This window comes from Acanthochromis polyacanthus, chromosome 6 (assembly GCF_021347895.1).
Source record: "Acanthochromis polyacanthus isolate Apoly-LR-REF ecotype Palm Island chromosome 6, KAUST_Apoly_ChrSc, whole genome shotgun sequence".
NCBI lineage: Eukaryota > Metazoa > Chordata > Actinopteri > Pomacentridae > Acanthochromis > Acanthochromis polyacanthus.
This window is the reverse complement of record NC_067118.1, coordinates 35,020,892-35,043,410: the sequence shown is the minus strand read 5'-3', so window position 1 is coordinate 35,043,410 and position 22,519 is coordinate 35,020,892. Positions and strand designations below refer to the sequence as shown.

General features: G+C 40.8%; 1 protein-coding gene across 1 annotated transcript; it reads left to right on the top strand.

Moving 5' to 3' along the window:
* Positions 1-12,468, top strand: atp6ap1lb (ATPase H+ transporting accessory protein 1 like b). Its single transcript, XM_022191813.2, has 7 exons — positions 1-222; positions 7,371-7,408; positions 7,982-8,064; positions 9,198-9,436; positions 9,564-9,614; positions 9,746-9,989; positions 10,365-12,468. The coding sequence occupies exons 1-7, from the start codon at positions 89-91 to the stop codon at positions 10,599-10,601; spliced, it is 1,026 nt and encodes a 341-aa protein (XP_022047505.1). The 5' UTR covers positions 1-88; the 3' UTR covers positions 10,602-12,468.
* Positions 12,469-22,519: the final 10,051 nt, after the last annotated feature.

Genomic DNA, 22,519 nt, shown 5'->3' with positions numbered 1-22,519 from the left:
GTCACAGGAGCTGGGAGTCAGGCGCTGCTGGGAGAGCAGATTATGAAGCGGGCGCTCGACCAGCGGCAGTTCTCCTCTCATTGTCTCAATGGCTGCACACGCGTTCCTCCTCTGCTCCCTCGCCTTGCTGTCCGCTCTCAGCCGGCCTGGGCTCTCCTTCAGTGAGGAAGAGTTGCAGCCGGGACTTATCTATGACGAAGTGCCTGAAATCCTGGACAGAAGGTAAATCCATCCCCTCTCCTCCTTTCTCTCTGTGGCTGGCTGGCTAAGTGGGGGGATGCAGGGGGGAGGGGGAGATGCATGCAGGGATGCTGGGATGCTGATGTGCTCTCTTAGGGGTCTGTCTTTTCGTTCGCATCCCACTGCCCCCCCCCCCCCCCCTTAATTATCTCCCACCCCTCTCCACGTCTCACCTTGAGCGAATTGTTTGACGGCGTTGCGGCGTGTGTCAGAGAGAAAGAGCCTCCGAGCTGCGAGGCTTTGTTTGTCTCGGTGTTGGGGACTGCATCAGACGCTGCTCATCGATCACGGATGGGGGGCTTTTGTCTCTGTACAGTAGCGCTGGTCTGCCGGGAGGGAGCTTGAATGAGGATTGTAGGGGGGCCCTGCAGGATTTTGGGGGTACGGATGGAGGGGGAGGACAAAGGAGAGGTGGGGTGAGCAGCATAGATGGGGAGGTAAACAAGGATGGGACAGGGAGGTAGAGGGGAGGATGCATCAGGGATGGTCTGTTGGGGTCTGTTTTCTGATGCAGTCATTGAGAGAGAGAGGAGGGGAGAGAGGGAGAAGGGAGAGAGAGAGAGAGAGAGGAAGGGAATTCTAGCCGGCCATGTCTGCATAATGCACATGCAGCCCTGCAGGTCAAATCTGGATAAAGTGTTCAGGGCTCAAACCTGGGGCCCCTCACACACAGTAGTGTCATGACAGAGCAGGCGGCTCAGCCTCTACTCGCCTCCAACTCCTGCCTGCTTCCACAGACATCACAGCGAAGACCTGTAATATTGAAGCCAAAACCATGTAAGGCTCTTGAAACTATGCCATGCATGATGGCTCTCGCAGTCCTTCATAGCGCAGAATGCTTCAAAAGCCATGCTGCAGTTTCTGATTGGGCGCTCTTCACTCATCGTTCAAATGATTTCCCTTGTTACTGCACTTTCAGCACTGAAGGAGTGAAAGATTACTGCTGTCGTGCTTTCATTCAGCGCACAAACAAATCTTGTCGGCGCACATGTTTGCAAGTCGGGGGCCACAAATGTCTCGGATTTTGAATTCAGTACACAAACTCTCACGGGGCTGGTCTCATTCCAGCTCAGTTTGGGTGATTCGAACCCCCTGACATGTTCCTATTTCAACTTTTGGCCACATTGAAAGGCCACAGTAATTTCTCCAGGGGGTTTTAGCCCTTTCCATGGATCAAACTTTGTATGTAACTCTGCATCATAACAGCTCCTGTCCACGGTCACAGCTCTGGTCTCACGTCTGACACACTCCGAGATTCTGTTATACAAGAGTAGCCTTCAATATTTTCAATTTCAGAGACCTTGTAGGGTGCATTACATTGGCTGGAAGTGTAGAAGGAAAGGAGCAGTGAGTTAGAAGCTGCTACTGCTGATAGAATTAAGGTTGCAGGAAACTAACGGGAAGAAACTGATCAGTAGAAGCCAGATTTTCTGTGATAATTGAAGTGTGGTAATATGATAGGTATAGTATGGGTGACTGATAGTCAATGGCTATAAAACACTATTAAAAAACTTGCCATAGTATACCTAATTCATAATCAAATACATATTTTGCCCTATCATGCCTGTTGTTAGTTTGTCAGTTTAAAAGAAAACAATTGCAGGACAAACTAAATCATTTAACAAATTTGCCATGTTCGCTCATTTTTTTTATATATAACTGCAATCATCTCCAAGGCAGCAATATTTATACACCAATCCAAGCTTAATACATGTCAACTTAAAATGAATGGTATCCAAACATGGGCACAGATTAGGGGTCAAAAGACCAAGTTGTAATTTTGAAAATAACCTCTTCACTCATCAGGGCAGATACTACCAACAGCAATGGAAAAGATACATGAGAGGAAAACAACTGCAAGCGGCGATATAAACAAAACAGAAGCAAACTGATGACACTGATTTTTATATATAAGCTGTTTTATAGCAAGGCTCTAAAGACAGCAATTCTGATGTTTCAATTTAGTTTAATTACCGATGAAATCCTGTTTCACCAACAATTGCTCCACTCACTTCGGTATGACCCAATTCCTTGGGCCTAATGCAACACACTCATGTTATCATACGCACTGTCCACTGAAAAAATGTCCGCTGACAAGTTCTTAAAGGCTGAATAGGAGTCATCAGAAAAGCAGAAGAGTCATATGTCTTTCCAACTCATTTTTCAGCTAAAAAAAGGATATTGCAATTTTAAAAAATACAAAGAACATGTATTATAAAGTCACAAATTGCTCTTGCATCCTTGTTTCTTTGGTTTTATAAGTGTAGTTTTAGGATTTTAAAATAAAAAAATATTGACAAACTGACGTAAATATGTGCAAATCTTTGACTTTTAAGAATTAAACTTTCTGTGACGGATGGATTTTCGCCTCCTATTCAAAGAACGATTAAAGGGTTAAAAGAACACCAGGCTAATTTCTGCACTTCTCACATTTTATTTAGCTACATAAAATCGACTACATTCTTTTTTCCCCCCAGAGATAGAGAAGATATTAAGTCAAAAATAAACACAAGTGCAAATCCTTGATTAGCAAAGTGTATTTTCTGAGCTGTTTTAACACTTGATCTGCCACTTTGTGGGGCCAACAGGCGCCTAAATGCATCTTAAAACTATTAAACTCAGACAAACTGATGTAAACATAGGCACAGATTACCGGTCAGGTATTGGGTTTGGTGTAAGATTGATCAGTGATCCCTTTTCAAAGAAAGCTTAAAAGGTTAAAGGACCACCAGCTAATATTAGCAATATTCACATCCTATTCAGCGTGATAAAATGTGTACTTTTTTATTTTCTGGAGAGACACAGAAAACAAAGAAAGTGAGGAAATATCAAAACAGCAAATAATCTACATAATATAAATATCAGTGCAGCTCCCTGTTGGAGTGCAGTTATGACATTAAGCTGCCAGCACATAAACTCTAACCCTAAACCTCTGATCCCAGAGCAGTGGGAGGACTTAGACGACTGTAACACTTGACCCACAGGCAGATATGAAGCCACAGTCCAAACAGCACTGAAATGGCAGCAAGGCTCTGGGTGGCATCTTTGTGAACTCCTAAAGCCTAATCTGCACTATTAAATCTATTAATAGGCCAGAACCTACACAGAACGAGATTAAGACTTGTTTACCTGCAGTATCAGGGATGCCGTCATGTGCCGGACGACTGAGTTGTTTGAATGAATGAAATAAGAATATATTTTACATGTGCTTTAAATATACGGAGATTAACGTTACTCTACAAAAGCAGTTCATTCTGTACATTGTGAAATACTATCATAGCTGGGTTTGAAATTTCATGTAGGCATAATACAAGGAAATATGAGCACAAGAGCATATTGTTATAGTCTGATACTCGATTGATATGCACAGACAATGATTTCAAGCTGAGAAGCCAAACTCTTGCATGTTTTTGTTATGTTTTTTAAATAAAAAATATAGTCTAGAATGAGTTAAATGAATCAAACAGGCAAGAGTTAACTATCGTACTGTACTTTAAACTGGCTATCAGTCCCCAGCTCTATATTCCTGTTGATGTAGAGCATGTGATGATCTGAGTTACTGAGTGTCTGAGTGCGGTGGCTCAGCCTTTGTGTTCGCGGAGGCAAACAGGACTTGTTTACAAGTTTGGGGAGCAGGCACCACACCTTTTCTCTGCTCAGCAGTGCACAGCAGAGGCACAGATGAGGGATGATGATCAGCTATCCATCCGTGGCCTTGAATAAGGATGCCCAGTGAAAACGTATCGATTGAGATTCCACGAGTAGCATCGTTGTTAATATTTAAAAGCCAAGACTGTTATCTAAAAATAACCTTAATCATAACATCGTCATAATGTATGCGGGTTAATCATGTAGCGTTATTGTCCACATGCTGTGGCTAATGCAGAGGTGATTGTGTGGACACTTGTGAGCGCACATATTTAGGGATGTATGTAGAGGGAGCGAGGTGAGCCAAGGAGTGGCTCTGGCATGGCTTTGATTATATAAAGGGCCTGTTCAGCACCCAGGCACCGTGTGACAGGCTGAGCCAATGATGGGGCCGCAGCAGTCCTGGGTTGCTGACCTCGCGAAACTGGCACAGGAACAAACGGCTGGGCTTTAGTTAGCACTCACACAGGCTCTTCTGGCCCCCATCAGCCAGCTGAGGCCTGGATAGATGCGCAGGAAGAAGTGCTTATTCACTTGTGTTTGTTTGTCACTGAACATAGCTGTGGCGTTTTTTTTGTGTGTTTTTTTTTACATAAATACATAAATATGCAAGTTAGGATGCCAAGAATGGGATTTTTTTATGACCTGTTATCTCACATATCAGTGCAGGCAAAAAGCAAGCAGCACCCAAATATCTACCGAGCTCCTGAGGTTTCAGTCACAGCTGCCAAAGGGGCAACGCTTTTGGCAGCTCTTCCATATACAGTCACGCTTAGCCAGCATTCACCTGGGAAAAAGTAAATATTTGGATTTATCGTATACATAAACTGTTATATTGTTACTCGGAGCAGTACGTGTGGCATCCGAGCAAGCAAAGTACAGCATGTGGTCACACACACATGCACACGGGCAGACACACTGATCGCAGGGAGCCTTGGATTTAGTCAATCATGACGCTGACGTTGAAGTTGGCAGGCTGCAGTGTTGGCTGAGGAGCTCGTACACAGGGAGTGACAGAATAGTACGTTCCGGCTGACCATTTACTCACTCGCATTCCACAGACGTCTCTCCTGCCATCTTTCAGATTCATTTGATTTACTGCAAAAGGCCCAAGTGATTACTCTACAAATACATGAGTGCAAACAAGAAGTAGTAGCTTCATCACGAGCATCATATAAATATAACAGAGGAATGAATTCAATACATAAAGGTCCAATAAGTAATCTGAAGAAAAGTAGATGTTGCACAAAAAAGGTGCTACTTAAACCTTAAACCGCTACATTCAGCCCATTAAATTTAAATGCACGACTGTGTCCTTGGCAAAAGTTTAAACGATTTGAACTGCTGTACAGTAGGTTGAGATTTTAGAGGTCGGTTCAGTTGAACTGTCCAGAATGCTGCAGGCTCTGACATCATGCCTTAATCTCTTCATCTTGTTCAGGGCCCGCGTCTCTCCATATTTGGGCTCCATTGGACCTGGCCTGTGCTTACTACTAATCCTAATCCATCTGGCACTAAAGTACACAATATTGCCCAGGTGGAAACTGCACCATACGGGTAGATAACTGCTCCAGGCTGCTGGCGCTGATATGTCTGGCAACTTACCTTAAAAGTGCAACTTCCAGAGATATTGACACATAACCTGCAATTTCCTTTTGCTAGCTGAAATCCAAGTTCTGTGTCCTCTACCCTAGACTAATAATCAAAATTCTTAAAATGTCAGAATTTTTTTTAATCCTAATAAAATGAATCAATAAATTGTGACCAGAAAGTAGGTTGGAGCTGTTTCTCAAAGATCTCTAAGCTGTTCCACAAGTGTTTGTGTTTACAGTTTGAGAGAAACAAAACATGAGTGGTCCTTGACAACAGTAGTCACAGCTACTGACTTGCTTTTGTGTGTTCAAAATTAGTTAAAAAAATATTCAGGTCATCTTCAGTCTACCGTCTAAAAAGGAGCTTCCTCCAAGATCACAGAATTAGTATTCAGCTAGAGATAAAAAGGTACTATCAATGACAGATGGAGTTCTTTACAGATGTTGCTTTTGTTGTTCTGCAATTCATGAAATTCCTTGAAATACTCGTGACCAAAGTGCAGGAAGACACTGAAGGGATGCCACACGATGTTAGTCGTCATACCCGCTCCCACAAGTCTTAGGGTTTACCTTTTACGAGACAATTATAACTGGCTATTGTGTGGAGATTAGTGAGGCCGCCCAGGTGATTCTGAAGGACGGTCCATGGCAGGCCGCAGAGTCAGAGCAAAGGGCTGACCATCACAACAACCCGAACTGGTCATGTCAGTGCCGCTCAGTAAGCCCATTGCCGCATTACGTCTTTGATTAGACAGTTAAAAGGATCAGGATTAGCTTAGAGGAGTCCAGGCTATGTGAGCTGCAGGCAGCTGTAGAGCCGGACAGCTAAGGCAAACATGTGTGCAAAAAGGATATGGTTTGTCCTCGACCCCTCGTTCACTATGTAGGTCAGTCCCACACCGAGGATCAGTCATTAAAGAAAGAAACACACCTCACAAAGACCTAATTAATTCAAACATAAACACCATGTAAGCCCACTGAGTGTAAGAAACTTTATAAATCAGTGTACACAGCTGTGCAGTTGCTGTTAGAATAGTCTTTATGGCTAATAGACTTTATCATGTCAAATGTGCAAGTATATTTCTGTAAATTAAGAATGACCTTCCCTGGCTTATTTAAATATGCACAAAAACAATCACAATCCAATTTTAATACTATTTTTTTCCATAAAAAATGAAAAATTGCCTGCATAGAAATGTTTGCATCTTCTCACTCACTGAAAGAATTTAAAAATATGCTTATATATTTATTTTAAAAGTGACTTTACTGTAGGTCCATCCTCACTGTATATTATATTATATTATATTATATTATATTATGTTATGTTATATTATATTATATTATATTATATTATATTATCAAACATTTAAGTGAGTTAACATTGACCAAAGTGGAGGTTGGCTTTAAATATTAGTGTGTTTATATTCACATTTTCCTCACTTTCATTGCTTACTAATATGGCAACATGTCTGTGCTGTGTTTTTTTTTTGTATGTTTTGCATGTGAACAATTTTAAAACAAACTCCTTTGTATATTGTATTTATACATACTGTGTTTGTTATCTACTAACTGGTAGCACATGAAGTACACTAATATGTTGCATCAAAAATTGTGTATAATAATTTTTGATAAAATATGCAAAAACTTGTAAAGTTTTTAAATTTCTTTTTAAAAAAAAAAAAACTGTTAAATTATATTAAAAATGTATTTTTTCATTAAAACTATCTTAGGTGTTTTATAGATACTAGCCTGAAAAGCTGTTTTTCTTCTCTGTGTTTACTCTAGCTGTAGACTATGAACCTGTACAAAAAAAGAAGCGTCCTTTATTCAACATTTTTCCCTGCATTTTGTAACCACAAGACCTTCTTGTGTCTTCTGTCCTTTCCACAGCAAAGAAAACCCCAAACAAGCAACAAGAGTCATATCACGTAAGTATCAAATCTGCTGTGACACAAGGCCTGATTCAATCAAACCTGCCATGGTAATTCTGATGCTGATGTGTTGGATAGATAGACCTGACAAATGCATTTCCTCCAGCAGACATCTTTGCCACGTTGTAACACAATCAGACTTTAAAGTGCAGCTCCTTTGTGATCCATACACCTCTGTGGGATCATGTGGAGCTATATTTAGGCTCCTTGGCACAAAGGGAGAAAAAAAAAAAGGATGGGGCTCTTTTAAACTATACGATCCCAAAACATATATTTCTCGGACAGGATGAACAGTATTTGTAAACACCGAACAATACTACCGTAACTGTGAAATAAACTGCTGATGAGTCAGTGTGATGACGCAAAACAACTGGAAATAGATACGAGCGTGAGCAATGAGGTGCACGCTGGTCCTCTTTGAGCTTATGTGTCTGTGCAACGTGTGTGAAATTGTCTGAACTTTTAGGATTATGTTTCAATCTGCAATGCAGCATTTGCAATCAGCTTTAATATGTATACCGATATAATCTTTGGTCGATGCCGTAATGTATACGCATTACGTGTTTTCAGGTCAAGATGGTGAGTTCGGCTTGGAAAGTGAAGAAGTTATTTTGACGCCTGAAGATGAAAACCCTCTCAGGAGAATACTGCAGGTACGGTCTCTCTTTTTTTCCCTCCACTATCTACCACTGTCAACCCTTTTATGTTTGCGTGTCCATACAAACGCTCACGCACTGCAACACACTAGGAAGCACGCAAACCAAGCAGAGCATGCTCACTCAGCCACACTGCATGACCTTGGATGTGGGAATATTGTTAGTCTCATATTCACCAGAGGTAAAACATCCTTTGCTACCAACACACAGGCCCACTGTGACTAAAAACTCAGATGCTATATCAGCTGCTGCACAGCTTTTCTATACTACTGTAGTCAGTATTGTAGTTTTGTAATGTTTTGAAAATCCTCATCTCAGTTATGATGCCACATATTTCCAGTTACTGCTCGAATACTTAAAATCAAACAGAAAAAACAAATCACTTCATAGCCACTGTGACTACACCTTCACTAGTGCTTGATAAGCCCAAATGCCCTCCAGTGAGATGCAGCCTTTGAGCAAAGAGATTAAAAAGCTAAAGGGGGCAGCTTCTATTTGCACACTGCAGCCTTTGCAGTCTAACGGCTACCACCATTACATGCAAATTCAGAAAGCTCCTATTTTCTGCAGACTGCTTGAGATTCAAGTGGTGGCTGGAACACTGAACTTTACACATAACTGATATTTTACGATCACGACAAGCTTCAAAGAAAAGGTGATTTTTAAGTTCAGTATCTCAGCAGGCATGAAAAAGACGAACGGTAGGCTTTGCACCAAAGTAAGCGTGCTTGGTGGAGAATAAAGCAAGAGCTGGTTAGTGATGATAGAGACTTGTCACTTTTCTTATGCTGCAGAAGGGGAGCGATGACGGCAATGGCTGCATATATTGAGGAACATAATAGCTGAAATTTATGGTTTCTGCAGCTTTGTCCTTGTTTAGTGGCTGAATCTGTCTGTATTTCCAGATGGAATTTCTATAAGTTGATTAGTTTATAAGTGGTCTTTACACAGCAACAGATCAGGGACAAATACAGTCCTTGAAATGGGGCACAGCTTATGGAAAAAAAAATCAAATGCTCTCAAGACGGCAGTCAAAGAATGCAAACTGCTGCATCCAATGCTTTTGCTGCAAATTTACTGCAGTTTCTTTTCTGCTCTTGTGCCTAATTTATTTCTTTGTATGTCTACAGCCTTTTAACTGGCATCAGGCTGGGATGTCTCACAGTAAGAGGAAGCTGCTCCAGTCTCTGATGGGGCCTTATGGTCCACTGAGTGTGTCTTACAACGGGAAGACTTGCATTCTGTTTAAGGCGAAGCGCCTGGCAATCCGCTACAGGAACCATACCTTTATTGATCTGACCGAGAGGGTCTTCAGCCCCAACTCACCCGTGGACACCAAAGGCTCCATTTGCACCAAGGAAAAAGCTACGTGAGTCACACAAACTTTTGTTCTGGTTCTTAGTGCATTGTTTCTCGTACAGGTCACACATTCATATTTACAACTCACCTGTCACGCAAGGAAACTGAAATATTTTTGTGATCTTGTTCCGCCACAGGCTTTCATTAAGGTTTGGTGATGTGGAGGACTTGAGAGGTCTAGTAATCAGGTAAACATGCACATTCATCATTCAAATATTGCTTGAAAGCTTTCATTTATTACATTTAGCGGGCTAGAATAGCTTTCTAGTGCGCATAGGAGGATTGTGCATGCAACTAACTCTGCTGTCTCCTCCGCCAGACTTCAGATGTCCAACACTTTTTATGAGGCAGCTGGTCAAAACTGGTTCACACTAGACAGCGTTCACATCCACTACAATTGGACCCAGGAGGCCACATTCAACGCCAGCGAGGTCTACGCTCCTGCCACTTCATCCTACCATTGCCAGCACGTCAGCAGCCTGCACAAATATGACACCCTGCTAGTGCCCAGCTCCCACACTGACACATCTGCTAACTGGCACATTACGTTCACTGATTTCCAGGTACACCATCGCACAGGAGGCACAACCTTTGTTGTGTAACTCTTCTAATAATTTCTGCACATTCACTGTTATATCATAGATTTTTTTTCCCTCTGTGTTTCCTACATGTGTGCATATGTGTGTGTGTGTGTGTGTGTGGCTCCTTTTGCGTTTTACCTGTTTGGCTGTCAATCAGTCAGTCAGTCTGTTTGTTTTCCCGTCTGTGTGACAGTCTGTCAGCCTGTCTGTACACTGTCTGTTCAGCCATCTGCTAGGCTGTCTCAACCTGTTCATCTGCCCAGTGTCTCTGCGCTCGATAAGCTCAGTAAGAGCCAGTTGTCCTCTTTAGTTCTTTAATGCTAATCTCATCTTTCTGCCTGCTCTCCACGCTTCCAGATCCAGGCCTTCAATGTGCAGTCAGACAAGTTTGCGTCGGCCAGCGACTGTGCCACTTTCCTGACGCCGGCTATCCTGATGGGCTTGGTAACGTCTCTGATCCTGCTGCTCGTCTTGGCCTACGCCCTGCACATGGTGGTACACCTCAAGCACATTGACCGCTATGAGGAGCACAAAGCCACCGTCTACTTTCCTCGTAGTCCAGAGGCCGAGTTGCCGGACAAAAACAGCCTGTAAAGAAAAAAACTGAGGAGCTGGAGGACGACGGGGGAGAGGGAGAGAGAGGAAGCTGGGAAGCAAGTCTGAGGGGAACGCAAGAGACTACAAGAGTGAAAATGTATCCTCCACTGAATATTTGTTCAACACAATGACAACTTTGCCTGTTCATATGAAAACCTTCTAAGTCTTAACTTCTTTAAGTAAACGCAGACCGTGGCTGGATACTTTTTCTTCTTTCCTCATTGACCTGCATCTTGGCATCCATATTTTGAATAAGGCCTTTGGATGTTCAAACCTCTCCCAGAGATGGGACATGACCCTCATGTCAAAGGTCGGTCCTGGGGCCCTGAAGGGCAACAACGTGTAGAGGTCTTTACCCCAGCCAGCTATTAAAGCCACAACACGCCACTGTAGCTAATACAGCTAACTTCAGATGCTCCTGCTTAAATGTACGTATTACATGCCTCACAAGTGTCATATTACAAGCCTTCCTTATGGACTTTGTCTTTCCAGCTTTCATTACAGTATACTTTGTCTAATACTTCTGCAAGAAATATATACATCAAAACAACCAGTTTTATAGCTGACATAGCCGTATTAGCTGCATGCCGCAAAACGCTGGTCTACATGGGCTAGCACAGTGTTTCCTAATAAAAAGGATCACAGAGAGTCTGCAGCTTAAAATAATCAGATATGGCACAAAGAAGAAGGAGCTTGAGAAGCATTTGAGTGTACGCAGGGGGTAATATCAGGAACCACTGGACTAGCATCTGGCTGGAGTGAACGAACCAACACTACTGACCCTTCAGAGCCTCTGGCGTCTCTCACCCCGCCCCTGAACAAGACTGCTGCTTGGGACTTAACTGTGAAATGGCCTTTTACAGACCAGCCAGACAGAGGAGGGGGTTCTACAAACTAGCACAACATTGGTTAGTTGCGAAAGCACTAACGACAAACTATCAAAGACTATACAAAGGAACTATGCTGCACAAGACGGCCCGTCTGAGGGCATGGCAGGAACGCGAGTCTTGGGATGAAATGACTCTTTCAGAGTCAGTCGTTTGAACAAGGGAGGCCTTGAATCCTCCGTCTACAACACTGGATTTGACTGCCAAAGTGAAGCTACAAAGGAGTTTCCATAAAATATGGTGAGAGACAGAGTGAGACAATGTGAAAATGAAGCTTACCATTTCAGCTATGTACAAAACAAAACAAAACAAAAAAACGCATACATGTACAGAAGTGTCACTCCGCGGAGATCTTTTTTTATATATACAATGTAATCATGAACTACTATTAGGTACAGGATGACTATGCTAATCCTCATAACCAAAAGGATATTCAAAGCTGTAGATACATTAAGGTCTCTATACGATCATAGCTGTTTACTATCTTCAAATACTGCACAACTAATAAAAATAGGTTCAAGTAAGACATTGTGCTATGAGGACTGGTGAAAGTATCAGTGCATTTGATTTTTTCTACAAAGGATTAACGTGTTACACTGTCTATTTGTTTTAAGCTGGGCCAGACCATGTACGGCTCAGTTCATCTAACTGTAAATTACAGTACAAATTCCTACCATAGAAGGACGATACTATGGAATGCCGTCCACTCACTGGGACTTATAGATGCCATTATTATGCCAGACGCCACACTAGCAGCAGTAACAGCATCAGTAAGTCATTACTACTGATTAAAACACTCAGCATGACAGTAAATAGATATCTTAACATTCGATATGGCAGTTCTGTCAATCTGTAGCAGTGTGAAATGTGTTCTTTGGTCATAAATGTATCCTACAAACTATGAAATGATTGGAGGCAGTTTGTCCAAGGACCAACTGATGTAGATTGAACAATAAATGATATTCAGAGGAAAAGTCTGCTGTGTTTATATGTGTAATAAGTTCTGGGCCCACTGATCACATTTTCTGCCAAGTTTTCCTTCTCACAATCAAATCGGTGCAGTTCGAAATATTTTGTCTGTGTTGTTAACTGTTACTTCACCTACAGCTTTCCAGCCCTGCGTCTAGGTCTAACACCAGCTCTTTCTCCCCTCCTGAGTGCCATCTGTTCTCTCCTCTCACCTCTCTCTGACCTAAAATGTCAATGCCTCTGACTGGCTGGGACAGTTTACCTGCCGGCAGCTGTCCAACTCAAACACCTTCATGCATACTCCATAGGCAGTAGTTGCCATATGATACATTTGTAATCTTAAACTAGAGCCTCAATGTCATCTTGGTGATCTCATAGAATATAATTCAATATCTTAAGACCTTACACAGTTTCAACCGTGCTACTTTGAAAGAACTTTTCCTTAAACTAGTTTTCTTGTTTGCCCAAATGCAATGTCAGTTACCATGTTCCATATTAACTGATTATTTTGATTCTGCGTGATGTTTACATGACACACAAAGAACATTCATCAGAGGACAAGAAGGAGAAGTTAATCCTCAAATATTATTTATAGCCAATCACATCAGATGTATTTCAATGTCACACACAGTAACTAAAAAATAGCATAAATAATTTATTATAAATTCTCTCACAACACAGTGAACTCTTTGACAGGACATGTTTATGTTCTGCAGCGACATCTAGTGGCAATAAGCATTCCTAGCAACTAGCACCTGACCAAGACACCTCTAACCAAAGATGTGTTTTGGTGGCGTTATATTTAAAAATTTTACTGTGTTTTTGTAGCATAGAGGATAGATAAAACTATGTCTGTATGACAGTTTAGAAATCACATACAGAACTTCGTTTGAATCTTGCTTTACAATACAGGTTACTTATTTTCTGGTGTGCATAGACTGTTGCAGGTAAAGTTAACATTTTGGTTATTTGGATGATCACCGTTCAAAATAGCTCAGGAGATGTTTGCGTGTATTTAAAGGAAAAATTCCCCTATAGAGAAAAATCCACTCTTTTCATGATTTCAGTGTTGAAAATTCAGCCAAGTACAGCCAATAAGAATACAATAAAATGTCCTTTCATTGTTGCTGTGGCTATATTTTGATAGCTACTTAAATGATTAGAAAGGTCATTCATCCATACACATATTATTGTCGGTGCTGTAAATATCCTGCTTTGAAATGGCAAAGGTTCCCGGACAGAAAACCTTAATGTGACAGAAAAATACTTGGCTTTAGAAAGCAGATGAGACATTTACACTATCATAATATCCAGGTGTGATGGAGCTGTTTGAGTAATGATCTAACTGTAGCTGATAAACTGTGATTTTGTATCTAACAGGTCAACTGTCTGCAGTGCAGAAAAGAACTGTCTCTGTGTTGGGGATAATTAATAGTTATATATAATTTGAATACAATAAAATATAATTACTTTATCAATCCCCAAGGGAAAATTTGGTTAAATAATGAAGCTGTTTTGTGTAAATATGTGCACCTCTGTCTCTTGTTTTGTAGATGCTCATGTGGATCTTGTGGTTATTTGATGCTACAGTTGTATTGTTGTTGTTGTTTTATAAAACTCGGAGGAAAAAAGTTCTACAAGTTCAGTCATCTAATGGTGCTTTCACTTCCACTCATACATCATAGTTGCATTCACAGAAACTTGGACATCGAAGTTTCAGTGAATGACCTTTGCTTATCAGATCTGGGGTGGCCAATCTGATTCCATATGTGGCAGTGGTGCCCTCTTGCAGGCATCTCTGTCAAGCTGTCATGTTCAGGATGAATCCTGCACAATCAGGACTGTTGCAATATGTTTACTTTCAGCAAACGCCTAAATATAATTTCCTCTGGAGAATCACATTATTTGTCCCTGGTGTATAAAGTGGATTGTTGCATTGATTTTTCTGTTTGGTTGGTTCAGTGCAATGATATTTACAGTATTGTCATTACTGCAAGAATGGAATTTGTTTAATAACTTAATTAATTTTAAAAAATGAGGCAACACAGACTTGGCCTAATAATAAAAACCCAACTAATTATGCTCAGTCTTCAAGCTGACAGATGCTTTACATGGGTCTGTGCGAAATGCGTTTTTATTTTATGGGAGAAATGTCAGTGTTCCAAGTAATTAAATGTAAATTAAATCAAAAATGATTAAAAAAAATTAAAGAAAATATATTAAAAAACTGACTATGTTGCAGTGGGGAATTGGCTTATATATTTAGACTTCTTTATTATTGAGGGGAATTTCTTTCTTCTTCAAATTCATTGAAAATGTTGCATCATTCATTTACAAAGCATACCATAGACACAAAACAAAAGTGGTATCTAACTATTCATTTAACAGATTTAATTTGAGATGTCAGACTCTGAAATTTAGTTTTTAGATAAAAAAAACATAACATTTGCAAAATTCAGCAGCAATTTCTCATTCCACACACATTTTTGTTTTGTTTCTTCTTTGCTCAAGAAACATTTGCTCTTTCTACTGTCAGCATTTCAACCTTTAGGCTTTTGACCTGACTGGATTTAACTCTTAACCCTTCCTGAGAATATTTCTTAAGCTGACAGATGGCTTGTCGACCTCAATCCAGTCTTAACACTAACCTAACCCACTCGTTTCTGCACCACATCTTTGCCACAGCAAATGTCGGTGAAAAGTCAATCTGCATTTCCAGCACAGTTCTACTTGTGTGATAGAAGTGAGAGAAGGGATCACTGCAACACTGAATCACTGTGAAGCATGCGGAGGTTATTAAGATTTTAAATTGGCGAAATGTCGACATCTGCTGGCCAAATCCTTTCTATTGCATTTGGGTGAATGAATTCTGATCTGATCAGTCAGAATACAAGGGCTCTTACAGCTCTCACTGTTTCTATAAAAGATTTCCATGTTTATAATGTGTTTCTATGAATTAAATTGTTCAGTGCAGTTTGTATTGTAATAAATTAGCTTAACAAATTTTGTGGAAACAAAATTTTGTATTCCACATTGACTCAAGCTGATATGAACTCCTCAAGCTTGTGCATAACCACGTAACCCTGCAATTCCAGCATGGTCTAACAATGTACAAAAGATACTTTTCATCTGTCAGGAGACCTTCTCTGTCTGAGTCTAAACTCAGGTGACTTTGGGGGAAAGTCTATGCCAGTTGTGCTCTCTGGCCTTCTACTCGTTCTTGCAAAACTTTGAGGTGTGTCTGGCCTTATTTCAGTCTGTTTAGTAGCCTAGCTGCGCTAGACAACCCACGGCAACGGATTTAATTCTCTGCCAGGGTGGGTCTAGTTACCCTCCATAACGCTCAATGCTGGATTCTCCTAAAACTGGCCGGACGAATCACCATGAAGTGTAGAGTCAGAAGGCGGGCGTAACTAAGTGACGACAGAGGCACGACGATTCTGACAGAAACAACCAGCGCACAATAAACAGTTATCTTTCAACTCGGCTTTGGCCACAGCCCTTAAAGATTTGAAGCTAAAATTCAACTTGAAAGATAAACAAAGGACGGCACTGAAGTGTTTCATTGAGAAGAAAGACGTATTTGGACTTATGCCGACGGGATATGGCAAATCCTTAATATACCAGTTGGCTCCGCTGGTTGGGAAGCTAACGGGACTTAGCCACAATCCGCCGGCGCTCTAGGAACTACGTCAGCCTATTCGTTGTGCTGATTGGTTGTATACCTACCCAATTGCTGCAGAGTGATTTGAAAGACAACCTTTTAGCCTGCCTCCCTCCCTGTCAAGCGGTCCTAGACCCTTGTGCCTTCAGAACATGGGTCTAGCGCGGCTAGGCTATCTGTTTAGTGCAGATGTCCAACTCCGGACTTGCAAACCACACTCAGCATTGAATATTCCCACAACTATGCTTCACTGTGGGTTTAATTCTCTACACCTTCATTATCTCTCTTGCTGATTTCCTTCCATCCACTCTTCTTATAACTTCAATAAATCTCATCAGTAAATAGCACTTTTTTTCCCATCATTAGCTGTGAAGTGCTGCTATATCTTAGTACACCCCAAGTGTTTTACATAGCTTCCCCTACTCAGAAGTGTTTTAGAGATGCTACTTAAACTTTGACACCATTTCTAAACAGCCTTCCTTTGGCTGCAGTTTTGCAGAAGTTGCTCTTAATCTCTCAGTGAGCAACACCTAATGTATTGGTCTTCTGATGGTGCCACTTTTGCTCTGCCCGATCGTGATGCAGATAGAAATGGTCCAGTGTCAACAAAGTGCTTTAGAGCATCACACACTTTCCCCTAAGAAACCTTTAGTCTGGCCATGATTACACATTGAGAAGCTCTTCTCTGCTTAGAATGATATTTTGACTTTTTCGCTTTGGTAAGTGATGTACTGCTGGAGACTTGAGGCACAGAATTACGATAAAAGATGAACAACAGATACAAGTCAATTTACTTAAGTCTCTCTCCTGAATGTTGATTCAACAGAAGAAATGAATCTCCAAGGAATCTGATCTGCATCTAAATGCAACAAATTAGTTACTCAGAGAAAGTGCAACATTTGAAGTATTTCTTTATTAATTTAAAGATTAGAATTTCTGGGTTTCCTAAATGTTTCCAAATCTCAAACCTTCTGATTATCTCCATGCTTACAAGACAGCTTTTTGATGTTGTCTCAGATACATGGACTCCCTTGCATTCAGTGTCTGGGGTAACTCATTGTTTGATGGCAGCAGAGATCCTTTATCATTTAAGGATGCACACATGTACTGAAGCCAACATACATGGCAACTAAAGCACTGCTCCAGAATGAGAACACCGGTGACTGACTGCTGTCACCGCACCGAGCTTGATATTTTGTGATATATCCACAAGAGGTCAGGATAGCTATGCATTCAGTCAAGTAAACTGCAGCTGCATTCTACAGTATATTGCCTGAAACTTACTGTAAATGACTCATGTAATTTGAAGATACATTTTTATGAGACGAGATATAACAAGATCTATCATCTGACGCAGAGGGGCCTGGTGTTTTCAGTGTTTTTTGTGCTGTAATTTATTAAAATTTTAAACTGCAGATCAAAATTTTTTGGACACAACAGAACACATTTCTTATGGCTTTGCCTAAAACAATCATTTCCCCCCAGTTTAACTGTCTATTACATAGATTTAGATCGAGTTTGGTAAATGAATCAAAGGAACAACATCATTTTTTTTCTGAAGATGACAAAGAAGGTTAAGGCTTACCCCTAATTTTTAAAAAATATAACTGAATAGTCACATTTAATGATGAGAAGTCAACATTTTTGCACCCATGATTAAAAATCTAGGCTTATTTTGCTCTGTTTGATCTGCCTCAAATAGTTATACAGTCATGTGAAAAAGTAAGTAAACATTTGATCCTCTGTGATACTAAAGGTAACATATTCAAAACAACATAAACTTGTCTTAGTTATTTGCATGCTTTTATACGCCAATAACAACAAAAAAAGATCAGTCATAAGTAAAAAGTAAGCACATTCTTACATTTATCACACCTTTAAATCTATAAAGTAAGAATCAAGGGAGCCAGATTAGGTGCCTTTGGGAGTGACAGATGGACCTTGTCTTTTGATGCCAGTGAAGCTCCACATTATTTCATGTAATCCATTTTGCGATCGGAAAAGCCATCTACAAGACGAATAGATTTGCACCCCAGCAGAATCAGCGAGAGAACCAAATGTTTAATGCACATGGAATTATCTGAGAACTCCAAAACTTCATTTCAGAATCTGCAGGAAACGATTGCAACAGTTGGAGTCACAAAAAGATGGCACAGTTTCGCTGGAGTTCAAAAATAAAAGATAAAACTTTTACAGATAAAAGTTAATTTTCCCAGTGACTGTGTTCAGTCATACCAGGAATCACATGTTTGCTTGTCCAGAAAGTCAACAATTTGCATGACTGGTTTTCTAAGTGTAACTTCATGTACCATGCTCTAGATGTCAGTGTTTACTTCTGTCAGAGTTTATGTTTTGGCTATGCTCAAACTCATAATGGATCAATTAGCATAAATTAGGATTTGCAACTACTGTGACCCTGTATGAATGCCAATGTACAGATAGAACTAAAATGGATTTTATTTGCTGCAGTTTGCCCCATGGTGTGAAACAGTAACTTGAAGCTAAAAATCTATATGAATTTAAATGACAGCACCACGTAACATGACACTATCAAAGCTTCAAATCAGATTTAACAAACAATGTACTGAAATATTTAGGAGGAATAAAAGAGTCATCAGCAGCTTTGAGGGACGCAGCCAAAGATTCACTGTGCTGACAGTGAAGTCAGACACTTTAATTTGACCAAAACTTCTGTCAGTGATTTATAATTTTCCTCCCTCTCCGAGACAGGAACAGAAGTCATGTTTAGTGTTTGTTGTTAATCTCTCCCTGTGCAGAACTCCAGAGCGAGGATCCTCAGAGTGCTCAAAGCTGGGGATTCGGACTTTGTGGCTGCAGCCTGTGCAGAGACAGATAGGCTTGCCTGTTTTATATGTAAAGCTGCCAGCCAGAAAGCACAGGCCCACGGGGTACTCCACACAACTCCTTTGTTGCAGCCAAACTGTGGCAGGGTCCCACTGTCTAAGCTGCTTTTCATTCTGGGTGCACAAGAGATCGGAAGGACACTAAGGATGGTAGGTGGATAAAGGTGAACTTTCATATGAATCTCTGTTCTTCTTTTTTACACACCTGGCTTGGGTCTAACCTGGATGGCAATGTTTAAAATAGGTGTGGCACAAGAAAATACTGCACTCTCCCTCTTCCTGTTATACTCGTTAACATTTCCAGTTCTTCCATTTTTCAGTTTTTATTTCAATTTTTGCATATCCCCTATTTGGTGTGTCAACAATGGTAAATAGTTAGAGATAATATAGCTCAGCGCTTGACTCCCAGGGACTTCACTGTTCTGTCAATCACTGATTTGGCCCAATGGGACACTTTGATGTGTTGTAGGACTCGGTGAGTGGACTGTTAATTGAACATCACAGTCAAGCCAATCGCAGCCTCTGAGCTCCTCATCCGCTATCAGCACAGCCGCAGTGAATGGCCTCATTTTAGCCTCATGGGCATGTTATCATTGCAAATGAGTTGGTTATCAACAAGACAGCTATGGGGGCTTAAACAAATAAACAGTCCAAGGGTGGATCAGAGGAAGTTCCACTCTGTGCTGCTCTACAGAACACTCAGGCATTTTGTTTCAAGATGTACTTGGCTGCTTTATGAAAACACACATTTTGTTTTGGGTGCTGATTGAGTGTTGTCGAGATAAATATTTGCTTTTATAAAAGGCCGAAAATAGATTGCTTCGACCGCTACGCCAAGTGCATGGGCTGCATTTCAGAATCGGAAGAAGAAGAAGGGAAAAAAAATAAAGCTGAACTGTAATGTAATGACTGAAAGTATGCAGCGTTAACTCAATTTTGCAGTTGTGTGGCACAGTGTTTCCAAACCAATACAGAGAAAGCAGACAGCAAGAAAGATATTGGCTATCTGGGCTGTGCTCGTTGTAATTTCCTGTAACATGGGGCATGGCTTTGGTTCTCTGGGCAAACAGTTCGCCTTTGAAGAATAATTTGAAAATATACATTTTAATAAGGTGCACTGAGGCAGGGCCAATGAGACACACAAAAAAAAGATAAAAAGGAGATTGCATATCTGAAACAAGCTGATGATGGAGGGAGGGGAGGGGATAAAGGGGGGAGAAAGAGAATAATGGGGCTAAGGAGAAGGCTTGTAACAGCAAGGTGTTTTTTTCTTTAATTGAAGTGGCGGGGTAATGTAAAATGGAATGGGACGCTCTGGGCAAATCAGTTGTGAACATGTTGTGAATGAAATGTAACACTTTGGCAGCATTTTTAATCTGCCACACAAAACAATGCAAATATCACAGACATCTTCTCCGGCTGCCTGTTATTTCTCCACATAATGAAGGCGCCTATCCCATCAAGTCTTTTCTTTCAGGCAATCAGACAGCTGCTTGAGTCATTTCACACTGTTTGTTTGAAGATGGAAAAGGGAAATTTCTCCCCTAATACAAAAGTCAGACTATCCACATAATTTGTGCATTGGAGTTTTTTTTTTCATGCGTACCCCTCATCCCTCCACCAGCCCTGTCTGTCTTTCTCTCATTTCTCACTCATCTCTTGTTTCTATATTCTCTCTTTCCCAGTCTTCTATTTTTAGGGAGAGCGTCTTTAATTATGCATGTTGTCATAGTGCTTTTAGTATTACTGTCGTTTAAGACGATGTGTGTGTCTCCTGCACACAGCGCAGTCCTTACTTTTGGTTTCTTTTGCTGAGCTTGACTTGATTTCCATCCGAGCACAAGCCCAGTGTGAGGACACCGTGTAAAGTGTAAAATATGCAATTGCTTGGACCTCAGGAGACCAACAGTGCAGACATGACAGTGTAGAAAAAGAGACGAGGAGACTGGAAAGATGACAATGCAAGCATACCTGCATATATCCCACATCTCATGTAGTGTAGAGCTCTCTTGGATGTCTTGACTGAATGTGCATGAGATTCTTGTTTCCATAGCAAGACAAAGATTGACAAGAAAAACAGAATTGGGAGTGAAATGTTGATGGACATTAAAAATTTATGCAAAAAAATGAAATGAAAATCTGTGTGGAAACAATTTTATCGAGTTGTCATTGTGCAATGTGAGGAAGTCAGTGTGACTCCTGCATTTCCTCACAAACCCAAGCTGTGGAGAGCCATGCTGATTTGTTAGCATGCTGGCACTCACTGATTTCTAACAGCACACACTCTTAAATACCAAATTGCATGACCTGCCAAATCTTCCTCGTTTTTCCACCTCTGTCATGCTGTGTTCCCAAACACCTACAACGTCCGGGCATTTCTTTGCCACTTTCTTTCTATTTTTCCTATATTTCAACTCTTTTAAAACCATAACTCTCTCTTGCACCTTTGTCCTTCAACTTGACTGTTTCTTCATCTTCTTGTATGTTCTTTACCCCCTTTTCTTGTTAAACTCCATCCACTGTGTCTTCCCTGTTTTCTTTCATCTCTTCTCTCACCATCTCCATCCCTCCTCACACAGGCGCTCCATTGTTTTGATATATGACCTAATTACTTGGTTAATTGAGGTTCTTGTAGATGCCACGCAGTTTAGTTGAGAGGACTAATATCTGGTTGCCTTTGCAGCTTACAGGAAGGTCAGCATGACTGACAAACATCCTCTTTTTCTGCTCGAAGTGGTTCATAGGCAAAGTCATTCAGTCAGACAGAAAGTCAGTGTTTTCTGACGTCATGATGTTTCCTGTGTATAATGGGTCACCAATGCCACACTTCTGTTGGCCATTATGAAACTTACAGCCCTCCATCAGCTCATTTCTCCTTCATAAACGGTTCAATGTTCTGAATCTTATCGCTGAGAAAAGGAAATGGCTGGTGTATAATTGCTTTTAAACACAATTATGCTCACTAATATGCATCCCATTCTGTAGATTTTTTTCAATGACAAGTTCAGCTTTGGTGTCCTTTAAGAAAGCCCGAAGCACTCAATTCACTCTTCTCCTCCTCCTCTTCCTCCTCCTGCTCTTCACAGGATAACTTTCCCGCTTTATTTCCCACACTTTTCTTTTCTTTTGCTGAACAAGCTGTTTCTTTATTTCGATACTGACTGCTTGTCAGAACACACAAGATGCCCCCAAAAAAAGGGTGATGGTCTCTTTCCTATCTGCCTGTTGTACATCAGCCTGCATTTGAAAGGAATTTTGCCAAACAATACCTGTAGAGCAAAGTTGACTAAAGTGCAAACATAAAGCAGTAAAAGAAAGACTACAGTACTTATTAATTTAAGAGCCTGAATTATTTAAGCAAAATAGAGGACTTCAAGTTCATAATCTGCTCCTAGAGGCTTTGAGGTTGTAAGCAGCTGCCAACTGTACTCTGCCTCAGGCCACCCTTTGTCCAAAGAGGAATCTCTTGACTTTTATCACTCAGGACCTATTTTTCCTTTTCCAAACTAAAAAAAACATAGTATATACATT